The sequence below is a fragment of the Cuculus canorus genome, chromosome 3 (genome assembly GCF_017976375.1).
Source record: "Cuculus canorus isolate bCucCan1 chromosome 3, bCucCan1.pri, whole genome shotgun sequence".
NCBI classification, from domain to species: Eukaryota; Metazoa; Chordata; class Aves; order Cuculiformes; family Cuculidae; genus Cuculus; species Cuculus canorus.
This window is the reverse complement of record NC_071403.1, coordinates 53,813,725-53,828,073: the sequence shown is the minus strand read 5'-3', so window position 1 is coordinate 53,828,073 and position 14,349 is coordinate 53,813,725. Positions and strand designations below refer to the sequence as shown.

Here is a 14,349-nt window from a genome sequence, read left to right as displayed (position 1 = left end):
AAAGACATCAGCAGGAGGCATAGTGAAATAAGGCATTGTAGATTGAAACTGGTTAAAAGATATCTCCTTTGAAATAGTTTTAAAATTGCTGTAATAAATAAATAAAGAGAAATCCATCGATTTCAGAATTTTCTGGAAGAGAATTTACCTGTCCCTTTGTATCTTTATTTGGCTTTGCATAAAAAGAAGTTTGAAAACCTTCCTGAAACTGGAGTTGGAAAGTTCCTCCTCATCCCTATACAGGTGTGCTCAGTATCCCTGTTTTTATTTATTCAAGAAGAAGAAGAAGCAGGCAGATAGTAACAGCTAGGGCTATTTTCTTATAGTTTCTAGCTTAAGAATTGGCTGTTGAGATTTTTTGGATAAGAATATGTGAACTTCATGATGCCTGAAGGGGACTAATGATGGAAGTGATCAGATTTTGTAGGTGTTATGCAACTTAGGTCAAGTAGAACACAATTTTCTACATTTTTTTCCTCAAGTTCTCTCCCAGTAAAATTGTTAAATCATGTAAATATATGCAGCTGTATCCTCAATAATTTTGCATTTAACATTTCTCGGTATCTGATTATTATATTAAAGCATTTATGCTGCTACCATAACCCTTCCCTTTCTGCTACCGTAACCCTTGCCTATCTTCATCTGCTTAACTGTACTGTCTTGATCTTTAAAGAAGAGGGGTTTGGGTTATTTTGTTTTTTCTTGTTATTTCAGTTACTGGAACTGTCTAGTGTAACATTTATCAGTATATTTAAATGAAAATTAAGTCATCAGATGTTGTCCTCTGATTAGAACGGGATGTATGTTTGATTGGTGTGGTTTTGGCTTTATTATTATTTCTTAAATCCAGCTGCAATGTTTCATTCTGACTGCTGCAGCAATATGTGGTTCATCAATGTAAAGTATTCAAAGTATTTTTTGTTTGCTTTTAATTTGTCCACTCTTAGAGTACTCATGCTCTGTGGGGCCTTTTTTTTTTTTTATCATTTGCAATAGCACTCCTAAGTGGTACTAAATAACCTTCACTACTAACTCATCATTTAAGTTTGCAGGCATCTTATCCTATCCTAATTAATCGTGACTTTGCTGTGCCTTATTATCCTTTATCCAGCCTATGTGTCACTGGATTGCAGTTTTGTATCAAGTCCAGCACTGATATTCCTACCTTAGTCACCCTCAGTCATCTCTGCACCATTTTCCCACAGTTAGTGCTTGAAGAGCAAGAGAGATCCAGTCCAGGTGCAAGTTTGCATTTTGGATTATTCAAATTCTCTCTGTCCATCTGTTTTTGAGGCGGACAAGCAGCTACTCTGCCACTGGAGTTAGTCTTGTTGTTCTGTACTGAATTAACTCTCAAACCCTGGAGAGTTTGCTTCATTTCTTCACCATTATAGCTCTAACATCAACTTGAATAGAGGTTCTTGACTATACAGGATTACATGGGTTAGTTACCCTAAAATCGTCACGCTCATTTTACCTAGACCCTGTAGCTGAATTGAAGAATGATATTGAATGGCAAATTACTTAACTACTTGATAGGCATTCACTGTTCGTAGGAGTGTCTTGACGGTAAAATCCTTGGCTGCCTTGAAAACATTTCCATTTTTCTTTGTCTGCTATATGCAGAACAATATTTGTTGATTTATTCTTTTAGTCAAAGCTGGAAGTTGATATTGTCATGCTGAAAGAGAGATGAGATTTGAAGGAGGAAAAAAAGATTTGCTGAGTGCTCAAGGGAACATTTCCTTCTATTTCTCACCACTGTGTATAGAAGAAAAAGTATCTTCCATTGTTGAACAGTTTTCAACTTCGTTGAAGATTTTTTCTTTTAACTGGAAATTGTCTCAAAAAAGATGGAACGTTACCCTTAAGGCTGTGAGCTGCAAAGGATTGAACTTGTGCACAAATTAACTGCCGTTCTGTATGCTACCTCTGGTGTCCTCCACACTTTTGAGAAGCAGCATCAGCAGGAGTGATGTCTAGCTACCACTTTTTAGATTTAACAGACTTCTCTTGAATTTTGGGTCTTCACTAGGCTAAATTGTGAAGGAGTTTTGCAAAACTGTTCATGATAGAACAGTTGTTTCTAAGCATGACCAGTCATCCTAGTAAAGCTTCTTAGGGAACCTTAGTCAAATGTCCTTTGTGTATGTGTATATGTATAAATACAACCCAAATAATACTATCTATCTTTGTAGCTGAACTGAGAGCCTTGGTAGACTATTTGGATTGTACATTACATTGTATTTCTATGGTACATGCTCACAACAGAACATTGTTTTTGTCAAGACCATCAACTGGAGCCTCATAAGAGTTACATTGAGTCTAAATTTTATTTTAAAAAGTTGTTGGTTTGTTTTTTCCCCGCACAAAAATTGTATAGACCTAAGCCAATATTCTGTAGTTTGGTGAGCAAACAAGAAAGAACACAAAAAAAGGAAATGAGTAGGATAACTGCATACAAGCTTGCACTTGAATTTTGTGGATTTGCTTAAGTTTGGTTATTATTGTCTTTAATTTAGCCCGAGTCAAATTCCCGGGTTAATGGCGCCTCCCCCTGTGCTTCGCCCCAGCACTCTGCCCTTGGTTACTCACTTGAGCAAGAGACAAGCTCACATTGTCATCAGACAGGTAAGTGTTTTGATTAGATAATATGCTGCCTGAGTCTGTAGTTGACTACTGAATAAATAGGTCTGTTGGCATCTTTCTGGAAAGACTTATAAATAAAAAAGAACTGGTCTTTGTGATGCTACTGAGAGCAAGACTTGCTGCAGCTGGAGCTGTTGCTTTCCCATATTTGCAAACAGCTGTGGTATCACAAGAATCCATGTGACTCTGAATGATGGATTTCTGTCAATAGACTCCTTGATCTCACCCATTTTAAGTAACTGAATTTGTTAGGCAAATCCACCCTTACCGAAGTGGGGGATGAGATTTTGTTGAACTGAAATGGGCAACAGCTGTTTGTCCTACAGTACATGCATACACCCAAGTAATCTATCAGATACAGGAACAAATGTCCGAAATGTGTAATTGAGGCTTCCAAAAGGATGTTTTAAAAATTTTTGTGTATCCTCTGGTTGTCCTGGTATTTTGGTGACCCCACTCCTCAGACTTCACTAATCTTTAGGAATTATTGATTATTTTGGTGTTCAGCTTCTGCACATGAGGGAATTTCTCTCTTGAAAGATTATTTTAAATTCTGTAATAGCAGAACTCATTCATTCCATTGGGAATTAGCAGAAATATCTACGTGCCATTGAATGTTCAAAATTAGAGGAAAAAAATAAAATTTTTTTCTCAAATTCTCTTATGTGCAATTTATTCCCTGTTTTTTGTTTTCAAGCCTTTGAATTCTAGATCAAAAAAATCATTTTATTTCTGCAAAAAACAGGAAAAATGTTCCCTTGCATACCGGAAAGTTTTCATTCAGCATTGACATGTGGGTTTACTTTATCTAGAAATATGGAACGTCTTCAATTCTGATTTAATGCAATGGTAGATTTATGAGAGATGCTGTCTAATAACACTGCCAGGAACTGAGCCAGCCGTATTCCCTAACCATTCAGTTGGCTTAATTTTAAGCAGCATTAAAGGAAAAAAAAAGGCAAGGAGGATTTTAACACTAGTGAAATTGCTGGTACATATTGAATAAAGACCAACTAAAAGAGAAATAATTTTTTTTCAGAAAAAGAATGGTGTATTCACTCTGGAAGTTTAATGACAAATCTGAAAATGGAACAGAATATTAATTGAGCTGCTACTGAGTGTAATTCCCTCGTCTTTTATTTTTTTAAACTATAAATTCTTATATATTGCTCCTTGTTGGCAATTTTTTCTAATTTAAATCTTGGGTGCAATGGGTAAGCTTTAATGAAAGAGAAAAAAGTTCTGTTGCAAATCGACAACGTAACTTTAACCTCTTCTCCTAAGGCTGGCAATGATCAATTACAGTTCTTACATATTAAGTTACAAAGGCTTCAGGTAGTGGTTCCCCTTGAAATATAAAGGAATATTTAAAAGAAAGATTGGATGAGAATGCCTTTCAGACTGTTGTACTTTTTTTTCTCCTCCTCTTATTACTAAATTCATTGCTCTTTTTTTTGTTGTCATATCTGCAGATGACTTGTTAGTTCCACCTCATGATACCAACACAGATCTAACAGATGTTATGGAGCAAATCAACAGCACATTTCCAGCTTGCTGCTGTAAGTGAAACAAAACATGTCTCTGAGAATAATATTGAATTTGAGGCAGTCTTTTGAAGAAAAAAGCCACTCTTGTGATATTGACTAGGGACAAGTCTTTTCTCTGATATGGTTTCTTATTCATATGCAAGCTACATAATTCTCTTCTTTAAAATTCCTCAATAGACACTACTTGTGAAGGGAAATAAGCAAATATTCTCATGTTTTAAATGGAAGTGATTTAATATGAGAAAAGCCCATAGCCCCATATGGAATTTCCATCTGTATTCACAAAACAGGTCTAGAATCTCATTTGCTGCTGAAGTAAACCCTGTGTAGAACTTATGTGAACGTAGATACAGAAATTCTGAATGCTGTTCCTCTAATAAAACCTGAAAAAATACCCTAGGTGACAGGAGGGACTGTAGCCTGATCCTGCCTGCCTGAACTGATTATTGAACTAGTTATTAAACTCATTGACTAGAGGAAATAACTGTTAAAACAGCATATAACAGCATCTTTCTCTGCTTAAATGCCTTGAAAGTTGATATTTTATTCAATGTCCTTTAAAGAAAGATCAAAAGGAAAAGCAATTAGTTTTATATGTGTGGCTTACAGCAGCTGATGTATATTTAGCAATCTTGCTCCTTCCAGAGTGTCACTGAACTTAGAAGAGTGAGGAACTCTCTCTCTGGATCCAGCCGTATTTCATACAGGCTATTGGTTTTGGCAGGGAGGGTGAAATGACAACTTTGTTATTCAATGTTTTTTTTAAAAAAATAGGTACATACATATATGTCTTCACCTTCAGCTCTTAGAAAAACTATAGTGAAAACTTCAATATATTCATAAACTTTCAACAGTTCTTTCAAATGAAATGTAATAATGATGGTCATTTTTAGAAGGCATAAGTGCAAAGGAAGTATTTATTCCAGTTCTCTTGAAAGCCTTGAGATTGAATTCCATTCTGTTCCATAAACTCAGTGAACCCTGTTAAAATACCTTTTTATCTCTTGTGTATACATTGCTTGGCTGTGAAGAACTGAATCACAGTAGAAGCACTTTGCGTATTTTGGGAAAGCAAATTAGGGTCTAGCAAAATAAGTTTTGTTTCAGCTGCCCCCTGAGATTTTCAGTGGGTTCAATAGTTCAGAGTCCATCACTTTGCAAATTAAGGATTGTGTTCTAAGAAGAACACAATTCTCACCTTGAAGTCAACAGCTATTGGAGCTACTCAGCAGAACTCAAGAGGGGGATGTATGTGCATACAAATTAGTAGAAAATGCAAGTCAAGTGTCAATTCTTGATTTTGCAAATTCCTGTCTTGTGTGCATAAGGAGTATAGAAGCTACTGGATATTTGGCCCAAATGAATTTACAGCATACTTGCAAAAATACTCATTTGCATTCTTGTGTCAGAGCAAGCTTGAAAATGACGGCTGTTCTCCACAACCAGGAAACATGAAAAAAACCCCGATCTAACATCCATGAAGCAATACCCTAAATGAAGTAGAAGGGGACTGCAAGTGAAAACCGTGATCTTGCATTGTTTCATATTGTGAAGCATATCTGAGCATTTAAGATTAAAACAAGTCACAGTTCCAAATTTCGTGTGATTTTTCTCTTTGTCACTGACATGCTGCTGCAGAAATCAAACCAAACCAGCACACCCTAATTAGTAGGTACTAGTCTATATGTTTGCTCTTTTTCAGTCATTCTATAATATGTCTTGCTTGGGAGATTTACTGGAAGTATTTTTTTAACTATGTGAGATTCATATACTGTTTTAGAAACTTGGAATGAGGATTACTAGTCTGGCCTTCCCAACAGAGTGCATTAAACTCTGAGTTTTGCTAGGGAAGATCATGACAGGCCATGTAGACCATATTTTTTTCCTGTGGCTGTTTGAGATGGATCTGTCTTTCTGGATGGACAGTTATCTAACTTGCAATGATGCAGACTCCATGGGCAACCTAGGCAATCTGTTTTAAGAGCATCACTGTGTTCCCAGCCTTAAAAAATAATGTAGAACAGCCTTCATGTTCAACATTCATGTCCATTTCTTAAAAAAAAACCAAAACCAAACAGCTATTGGTGACAGCTTTTGTTAAGGACAGTTACTAGCATCTGAGCCTTATGTAGAGTATTTTATCCCACCTTTAATTGTACAATAGATCCAATCTTCCGATTTGCTGTATTTGTTTTTATGGGTTTCAAGTTTCATCTTGAAATTAGTATTTCTACTTAGTCCAACCAATTTTCAGGTAAATGTATAGAGTGATAAGGTCTCTGCTCAGCCTCCTTGTCTCCAGGCTAAGCAAACCCCAGTTGTTGATATTAATGGTGGTGGAGTTTGTTTTTTTACTCCCAGATCTTCCTTGTTTGAGGTTGGTCCTCAGAACTAGGCAGGTGTGCAACAGTCTGCAGCAGTCTTGCATCTGCATCTGAGTGAGTTCCAGAACAGAGCATTTTGAACAGGTGGTGTTACTATACAGCACTAGTAGGTCTATATGGTTACAAGTGGTGAAAAAGGAGTAATTCATATCATCTATATATTCATAATGGTATAAATTTGTTATTAGCAAAGGAAAATTGTGAAGAAAGTTATGTATAGACCATTACAACTCACTTCTGGTTAAATGTGGTGTATTTTTAATGTAGGAGTCTTTTTGTTCTTTTGTAGTATCTATTTTCCTGACACTGGCTTTGTTCTTAAACTGCCAAGATGCAGAATCCTTGTATATTTGTAACTTTTGTTTTTTTCTATTTGCAGCAAGTTTCACTGGCAGACCACAGGTATGAGACATGTTTATACACTTGCATAGTCATTGGAAGCAAAGTAAAGCAAGTGGAAAAGTTTCACTAAAGCAAAGTGACAGGGCTGGGTTTTTCTGTATTTTTGCCTAGCGGTTTGTTTGGAAACTAGACCAATATAATGGGAAGGCTAGATTCTGGACTATCCCAGCTAATAGAAGATTCTTGCTAGTTGAGGCATCACCAAAGATACAACGGCGTGAAGTTCTGGGATGCCGACCAGATGGAACCAGCTCAGATCTATCAGGGCAAATTTATTTCAAGCCAGCATCAGCTCTGCAAGATCAAAGGTGGTCCTTGCAAAGACATCCGTATGTCCTTGTGCCCTGGTGCCCATCACTTCAGGAGCTATGGACACCAGGACAAAAGAATCAAGACCCGCACAGTATCTTAGGCATTAGATTAAGCTGCCTTCTTAACACGGGCAACGACTTTACAAACCTGAAGCAGAAATTTGGCTTCTTTCAGAGTTCACAAGAATTAGATACTTGTTCTTGAAAATGTGATTGATATGATATTGGAGCCCCCCCCCGTATGACAAATGAGGAACTACATGGTCTTGTGTGATTGCAGAGTTCTGTGAAAGTTTCAGTGTAAAATAAGTTTTAAAGACTAACACAAATTCCTTTGTGAGACTTCAGAAGAATTAAGCAGTGGGGAAAGAGTCTGTTCACTCTCCCAAATTGCTTTGCCTTGTCCATTAATCTACAGCCTGCAAGGTCAGACCTTCCCAAAATGAACATCTGAAAATTCAGAAATACTGCTCTGCAAACACTTTCATGGATTGTAATATCTGTGGTAGTAGGATTGCCCATCCAAAGAGGAATTTCTAAAGGAAATGAGATGAATCATACCCTGCACTCAGTTAATTCAGGGTTTGTGTTTCAATCTCTTGGTAAGTTAGATTAGTGACTTAAACTAGCATTTTTCAGACATTCTTCCTCTCAGTAGGCACAGAAATACCTTTCAGTGTTATCAGTGAATAATACCAATATTCCTGAAAAAAGCATTTGATTTTTTTTCTAGATCCAGGATGATTCCTAAATGGTCTCACTGCAAATCTACCCTTCCAGAACCACTATGGAAGTCACATTTGTCTGTTTGGGAAAAGAATCCTGTAACAGGAGCCTAGAAATAAGCTTCATGTTTGAAGGGGCCAAAGTGTAAATCCACACTCTGTATATTCTCCACTTTTACTGCTTAGGCTTCCAACAGGACAACAGTTTGCCTAAACTTTTTTTTCCATGGGTGCAGAACAGCGGGAAGCCTATAAGTTCTATTTACTGTTTTGTAGACTAACATCCTCTGGGCATTACTCAACAAGAATTTTAAACACTGCAGTACAGTAAAATTAGGTTTCTCTTAACTACATGTCTCAGTGATTTGCTGAGTCTTGGGCCAATACATCTAAATTTTTGAATACGGGGGTTTTGTAAAATTACAGCAGTGAACCCAGCTTGGAGTATTTTGAGCTTTCAATGCACTGACATGATTATTTCTCATTATGACAGGCAATGTGAAGTGTTCATTTAGATGTCGACCAGTGCTTCCTGATGTGCAGTACAGCCTTTTTCTACAAACCACCAATCACGAGTTCCACTTCATCAGAAGGCTACATGGGACCCTGGAACATGCTGTTCGCTGTGACTGCGTGTTCTACTTGAGATAGTAAAACACTGAATACCCAAAGATGAGGATGTTGTTTTTATAGTATGGGGTTTTTTTTTTTTTTCCTTCTTCTTCCCTTTCTATGCAACTGTAAATTAATGAGCAGTGGAGTGTTTGTCACTGATTTGTATAAATATACAGCCGCGGGAAAAGGGGCAGGGGCTTTATATACGTTCTTTTTGATAATCGTAAAGAGAACTGAGTAAGGAGTTTGGAGCAAAATGTTACATTTATACATTCCTTTCAGCTCTTTGATTTTACATTGTAAAATACCCTTAGTTTTATTCTCACACATTCAATATTCTGTACTAATTATTTATATGCTAACCACCTGATCACACAGATTTCAGAATACCCTTAAATTGTTTTCAGGTTCAGTATATGAAGTTCCCATAATCTGCATTATTGTTACTGGTTAACAGAAAGTGCTGTTAGGTACAAGCTGCAGTATTTTCACTCCATTAAACAACGTAAACTCTCATTTTGAGTCATAGTCATCATCCTCATGCACCAAAATGGTATTTTTAACTTTCTTTTAGTTATTTCCAGCCAACACACTCCATTTGGAGGAATTTTTTTTAAGCCTTACTTTACTTTAAATCAGGAGGTAGCTAAAAAGAGGACTTAGATGATAGCTTAAGTTGTTTTTAGTAAGGTCTATGTTAGTGTAATCTTATCTAACTTTGTTCAGAGACAAAGCTTTGCTGTTCCCTTCTGTGCCAAAATTGCTTCAAGTTTTGGAATATACAGTCTGTAAAGTAAAGCTTATTTCCGTGAGATCTCCTTTTGTCTGCCTCTTGGAAATGAAGAGATGATTAGAAAGCCCTTTCCAATACTATTAGCAATGGAACTTTTTCAAAACCACAATGTGTTTAGATGATATCATTTGGCATTGTAATCTTGCAACTCATCTTTATCTTTAAAATCATTTATTTATGTACTTTAGGCATAATTACAGGAAAGTTATGTCACTGATCAGCTGATTTCTAGTTTTAAAATTACCGTAAGAGATTTTAATGCATTCACAGAGTTTACAATGCTGCATGGATACTTACTTTAATTTCAGGACTTACCTTTAACTGGTAATACTGCATGCAATATATTTCATGTATAGTGGAGAGAAACTAAACCGTGTTGTTCTTAATTATTACTGAAGAAAAATATATATCTCAAAATGGTATTGGAAGAGTTGTGCATTCTCTACTGCTGCCAGAAAATGCTGAAGGACATTAAGCTAGCAGGTCAGGATTATCTAGTGTTTTTGGGAAGCAGTGCTGACTAGACTGTCCTGCACCCATAGTATTCGCTCCTGGACTGCTGCTGCTCAAGGAGTGATCTGGACACAGCACTGAACACATTCTAGTGTTGGCTCCGGTGGCAGTTCTTTCTGAACCCTTTGGCAAATTATTTAACCACTCTGCCTCTGTTTTCCCATCTGTAAAAGGGGGATGAGAGTAATTGCCTCTCAAAGGTGTCATAGAGCTTGCCTAGTTAGTGTCAAAAAAGCTCTATATAATGCTAAGTACTACTCCTGAGTGAGTGGAGCAAAATTGTCAAGGTGGGAAGAGAAGATGCTGGCTCCTATAGCTAGGATCTATTAAAAAAAGTAGTGTAGTTATTTTGAGAAGAAAAAAACCCTACATTTTACAGAAGTGGAAAGCCATGACCACCTTTCTACCTCAGACTATCTTCGTGACTAGTATTGGAAATAGCTTTATATTCTCTTCTCTGCAAAGTAGTTTGCTTTTATCAAGCTACGTCTTTCTCTAGGCAAAGGATCCTTTAAAATACCCCCTTATATGAGTAAAAAAAGATCTCCGTAGTGAGTTTGGTGGCTTTTATTTTTGTTCTGAATATGAGGTTATGTATAAAGTTGGTTTTCTGCTTGTGTTTGTATGCATCCTTTGTCCTCTGCTGCAAAGTAAATGCTGCTTCAAACACTACATTGTAATATTCTTCCTCTGAGACAATAATAAAAGGAATATATTGCAGTAACATGAGAAAAAGTATGGAGTTCTTTCGAATTTTGTGATCTTCAGGGATGGCACTTCTCATTGCTAAATGCCAAAAATTTCATTCTGAAGAAGATTAATTTTAACACAGGAGTGCTGTGATAGTCCGTTTCTATGTGCTGGCATTTTTGGAATGTGGTTTGCATTTATATAAATGAGATTAAGCAGTCTTTCCTCCCCATAAATCTGTGCTTATTTTCCTTCAGTTTTCCATCTTTAGTGGTTTAATGTGGAATCTTTCTCAGTTTCATGACAGCTATTAAATTTGATCACTGAGAAACAAACTACTTTTATTTAAAAGATGTTATATATACATATGAGAAAAACGGCAATAATGCGTGAAGCTCTGTCAAATATTGGAACCGTAGAGTAGTCTTCAAGGTTTGATGGCATTCAGTCAACATGCTCAGGTGAAACACAGCCTTGGGTATTCAGTCAGGAAATGTGTATGTTCTAGCCCTGTGAGGAAGGTACTCTCAGCTTAAAATCATACTTCCGTGTTTTGCCATGAAGGTCCTGGCTCTTGTCAGGGGAAACAGAGCAGCGCTCCCTTCTCACCAGCTTGTCATAAGGCTTTTCTTGAAGGGGGCTGGGGAGGATCCCTGACAGGGCATGGCAACCTCAGGTCCTCAGTGACCCATGCAATGGGAAGAACTCCTTCATTCCTCTGCTGCCTTCCCCTGTGAGTACTAAACAGCCTCTTACGCTGTTGTTTTCTTGGGGCAAAATAAAGCCAACATGATACTTTTCAGGGGAAGAATTATGTTCCTCTACCAAAAAGCTCTCGGTTCAAAATGCATGCCTATCTATCTAATAGGAAGAGACACCCTCCTGCACAGCCCAGAATGGATGAGGTGGTGGATAGCATATTTGTAAAAATTTTTATTACAAAATACCCTTGAGATGAAACATTACTCTCAGATCAGTTCATTTTCCTAGAGAAGATGTGAAATTGATGCATCTAATTAAAATCAGAGGGCAGAAGTTCCTGTGCCCTTGGGGACTTCATCTTCAAGAGGAACTTCCACTATGAAACAGTTCTTTGATGGTGCTACTATTTCTTTTTGGACGAAGGCAAGGCTCTTCAGATGTTCAAATTTCAATAAATGCAGTAGTTAAATTATGAGACACTTGTCCCACAAGGTCAGAGGTACTGGACCCAGAAACAAACTGCCAGGATGCACATGAGGGTTCCCAGCACCTGAGTGTCCTGGGTCAGGGGTTCTGTCCTCTCTTCTGTTATTTCTACAGCTGAAAAATGAGGAGGTAAAATAAAAAAAAAAGCTAAATTCAGCCAAATTAAAAATGTATTACCGTAATGGGCAAGCTTAGTATTCTTGAAAAGACTACAATATTCTTTTAAACATTTACAGTACAAATTACCTTTCAGTCAGAGTTTGCTCATTCTATGTATTTTTTGTTCTCTACTTTAGTATGGAGTTAACCTAAGAAAAATGTTCCTGAAGGGAAACATTCACACCACTGCAAAACTTGAATAGTGAATCTTGTCTGCTGTCACACAGAAATGAAGATGTCATGCCATATGGCTGAGAATCCTGCTCCCACAACAGCAGCAACAAGATCAGTGTTAGAAATCCAGGCAAGGTGTAAATTAATAACAGTAGGGTAGGGGAAAAACTTCTTGGGGGGAAAAAAAGAATGTTTAAGCAGAAAGAGATCTGTTTTATCTTACAAGCAAAAAAGCTCTCAGTAATCATCAGCTGTATGCTATGTTCCTTCCCAAATGTTGTTCCTGTGGCCAAAAAAGTGAAGTCTTCCTTGGCTCTTGTCACTGGGAGTTTATCTTCTGCCTTTAATGCCATTTAAGTATTCATGATGTTCCAGCCAAAATTACAATCTTTGCAGTTTAAATCTATACATTGGGAAGACCAGCTGCATGCACGCACAGCAGCCACCTTTGGAAGGGCAAGGTTGTGTTTTCATCAACTGCTTTTCCAAGCACCTCTCTCACAGAAGCCAGCAGAGGAGCTGCCAAGAGTGGGCTGATTCAGCTTGTTTTCCCAGGCATCCCAGTGCTGTAGCAAACTGTTGCAACCAACACAAAGGGATCTTTTAAATTGAAAACCGCTCTGTGTTAGTGTGCTTATTAAAAGTGACAAGCCTAGCAGAGCTGAATAGAATTCCTAGGTGCATACACAGGAAAAAAAAAAAAACACCACCACAACAAAACATAGACATTATCTGTCCTACCTCATTGTCATCTCTGAAACAGTATTTACAGATGAACTATTTGTGTTCTATTTAGTCACTCTCTTTATAGTCAGCTAAGCACTCTGAAAACGTCTAGTTTTCTGAACTCTAATAATTCCTTTACCTTGAAGAAACTATACTTCAAACATATTTACTTCCTGACTATGGAAGGAGAGCCTAAGATAAGTAGCTCAAAGTAAGATGTCTTCAGCTTATGAATCTATTTTCTGGGGATAGATCCCAGCTTGGTGTTGAACACAACAATGGGGGAAAAAAAAAAAAAAAAGAAAACCAAACAGGAAATCACATAGCAGCATTGCAGCAATATTTTATCTGCATATGATGGACTTCCGTTTGCCCCCACAGTAACTGGTACTTCTTTGACATTTTTGGAAAAGGAGAGAAAAATAGAAAGGGACAGAATCCCTTACCCACAATTTAATAGAGTAACATATATTTAATAGAGTTAGGAAAAAAAAGCTACCTGTATGAAAGACTGATAATTCATCTGAATTTTATATAGAAGTAAGCAATCATTTTGCCAAATACAGTAATCTTCCTGAATCCTAGATGAAGTGGAAGTCCAGTGGGCAGCACGGGTAACTACAAGCCCTGTAAAAACAGGTAGCAAATCAATTCACTTTTCTTCACTAGAGGTGGCACTAGATCCAGCAGGGTCTCTCCCCTCACCAGCTCCTTGATCATCTGTGTTAAGAAATCATCATCAGTGCACTCCAAGAAATTTTCCCTTGACAGCATGATTGAGCCAATGCACTATTTTGCATGATGCTGTGAAAAAATCTTTTGTTGTGAGACTGGGGAGGGACCTTTAAATGCAGGTACTTCGGTTGATTTAGTGTAATAACTCTGAAAGTATTTTGGTGAGCAGATGAGAGGAGTGGCTGCAACACAGACAGGCACACAGGAAGAAAAACTGTCCAGATGTATTTCTGTCTCTCCAGTCCCAGCAGCCCCTCTGGCATAGAAAGTATAGCTCTGCATGACTTGCTTTCAGCAGGCTGTAATTGTAGGGCGTATCAATTTTCTATAAAAATACAGATGTGAACAAATGGAAAACCTGAATGGCTCAGACATGAGCAGAATAAGAACGTTACTTCATCCTCTAAATCCAGTTGCTATAAAGCTGATGCTTGCAGGTTGAAAAGTAAAACCGCTTGAAATGACACTAAAGCATCAAAACAACAGTTAACTTTATTATGAAATATGAGTTAGTCTTTGAACAGAAGGTATACCGTGGTATCCACATGTCTGATGCCTACACTTGCATTATTTTCCTCTGCAAAACGTCCATTTGCTTGCTGAGGAAAGAAAATTAGCAATAGCCTTGGTGAAAGGGAATTATTCTTGGGTTTGAACTCTGATTTGGTTTCTCAAGCACAGCTTTTGCTACTCAAGCAGTGGCAAGGGGCTGAGCTGTGTCCAGTGTTGGACACAGCA

General features: G+C 37.5%; 1 protein-coding gene across 4 annotated transcripts in view; it reads left to right on the top strand.

The window, feature by feature from the left end:
• Positions 1-10,684, top strand: part of UTRN (utrophin) — a 336,261-nt gene extending 325,577 nt beyond the window's left edge. The window contains exons 72-75 of one of the 4 annotated variants that reach the window (XM_054061674.1): positions 2,523-2,631; positions 4,122-4,208; positions 6,960-6,982; positions 8,512-10,684. In XM_054061674.1, coding sequence (XP_053917649.1) covers positions 2,523-2,631; positions 4,122-4,208; positions 6,960-6,982; positions 8,512-8,520 — 228 coding nt within the window. In that variant the 3' untranslated portion in view covers positions 8,521-10,684. The remainder of the gene's footprint in view (positions 1-2,522; positions 2,632-4,121; positions 4,209-6,959; positions 6,983-8,511) is intronic. The other 3 variants (XM_054061672.1, XM_054061671.1, XM_054061673.1) reach the window with 3 other exon arrangements.
• The last annotated feature ends 3,665 nt before the right edge of the window (positions 10,685-14,349 follow it).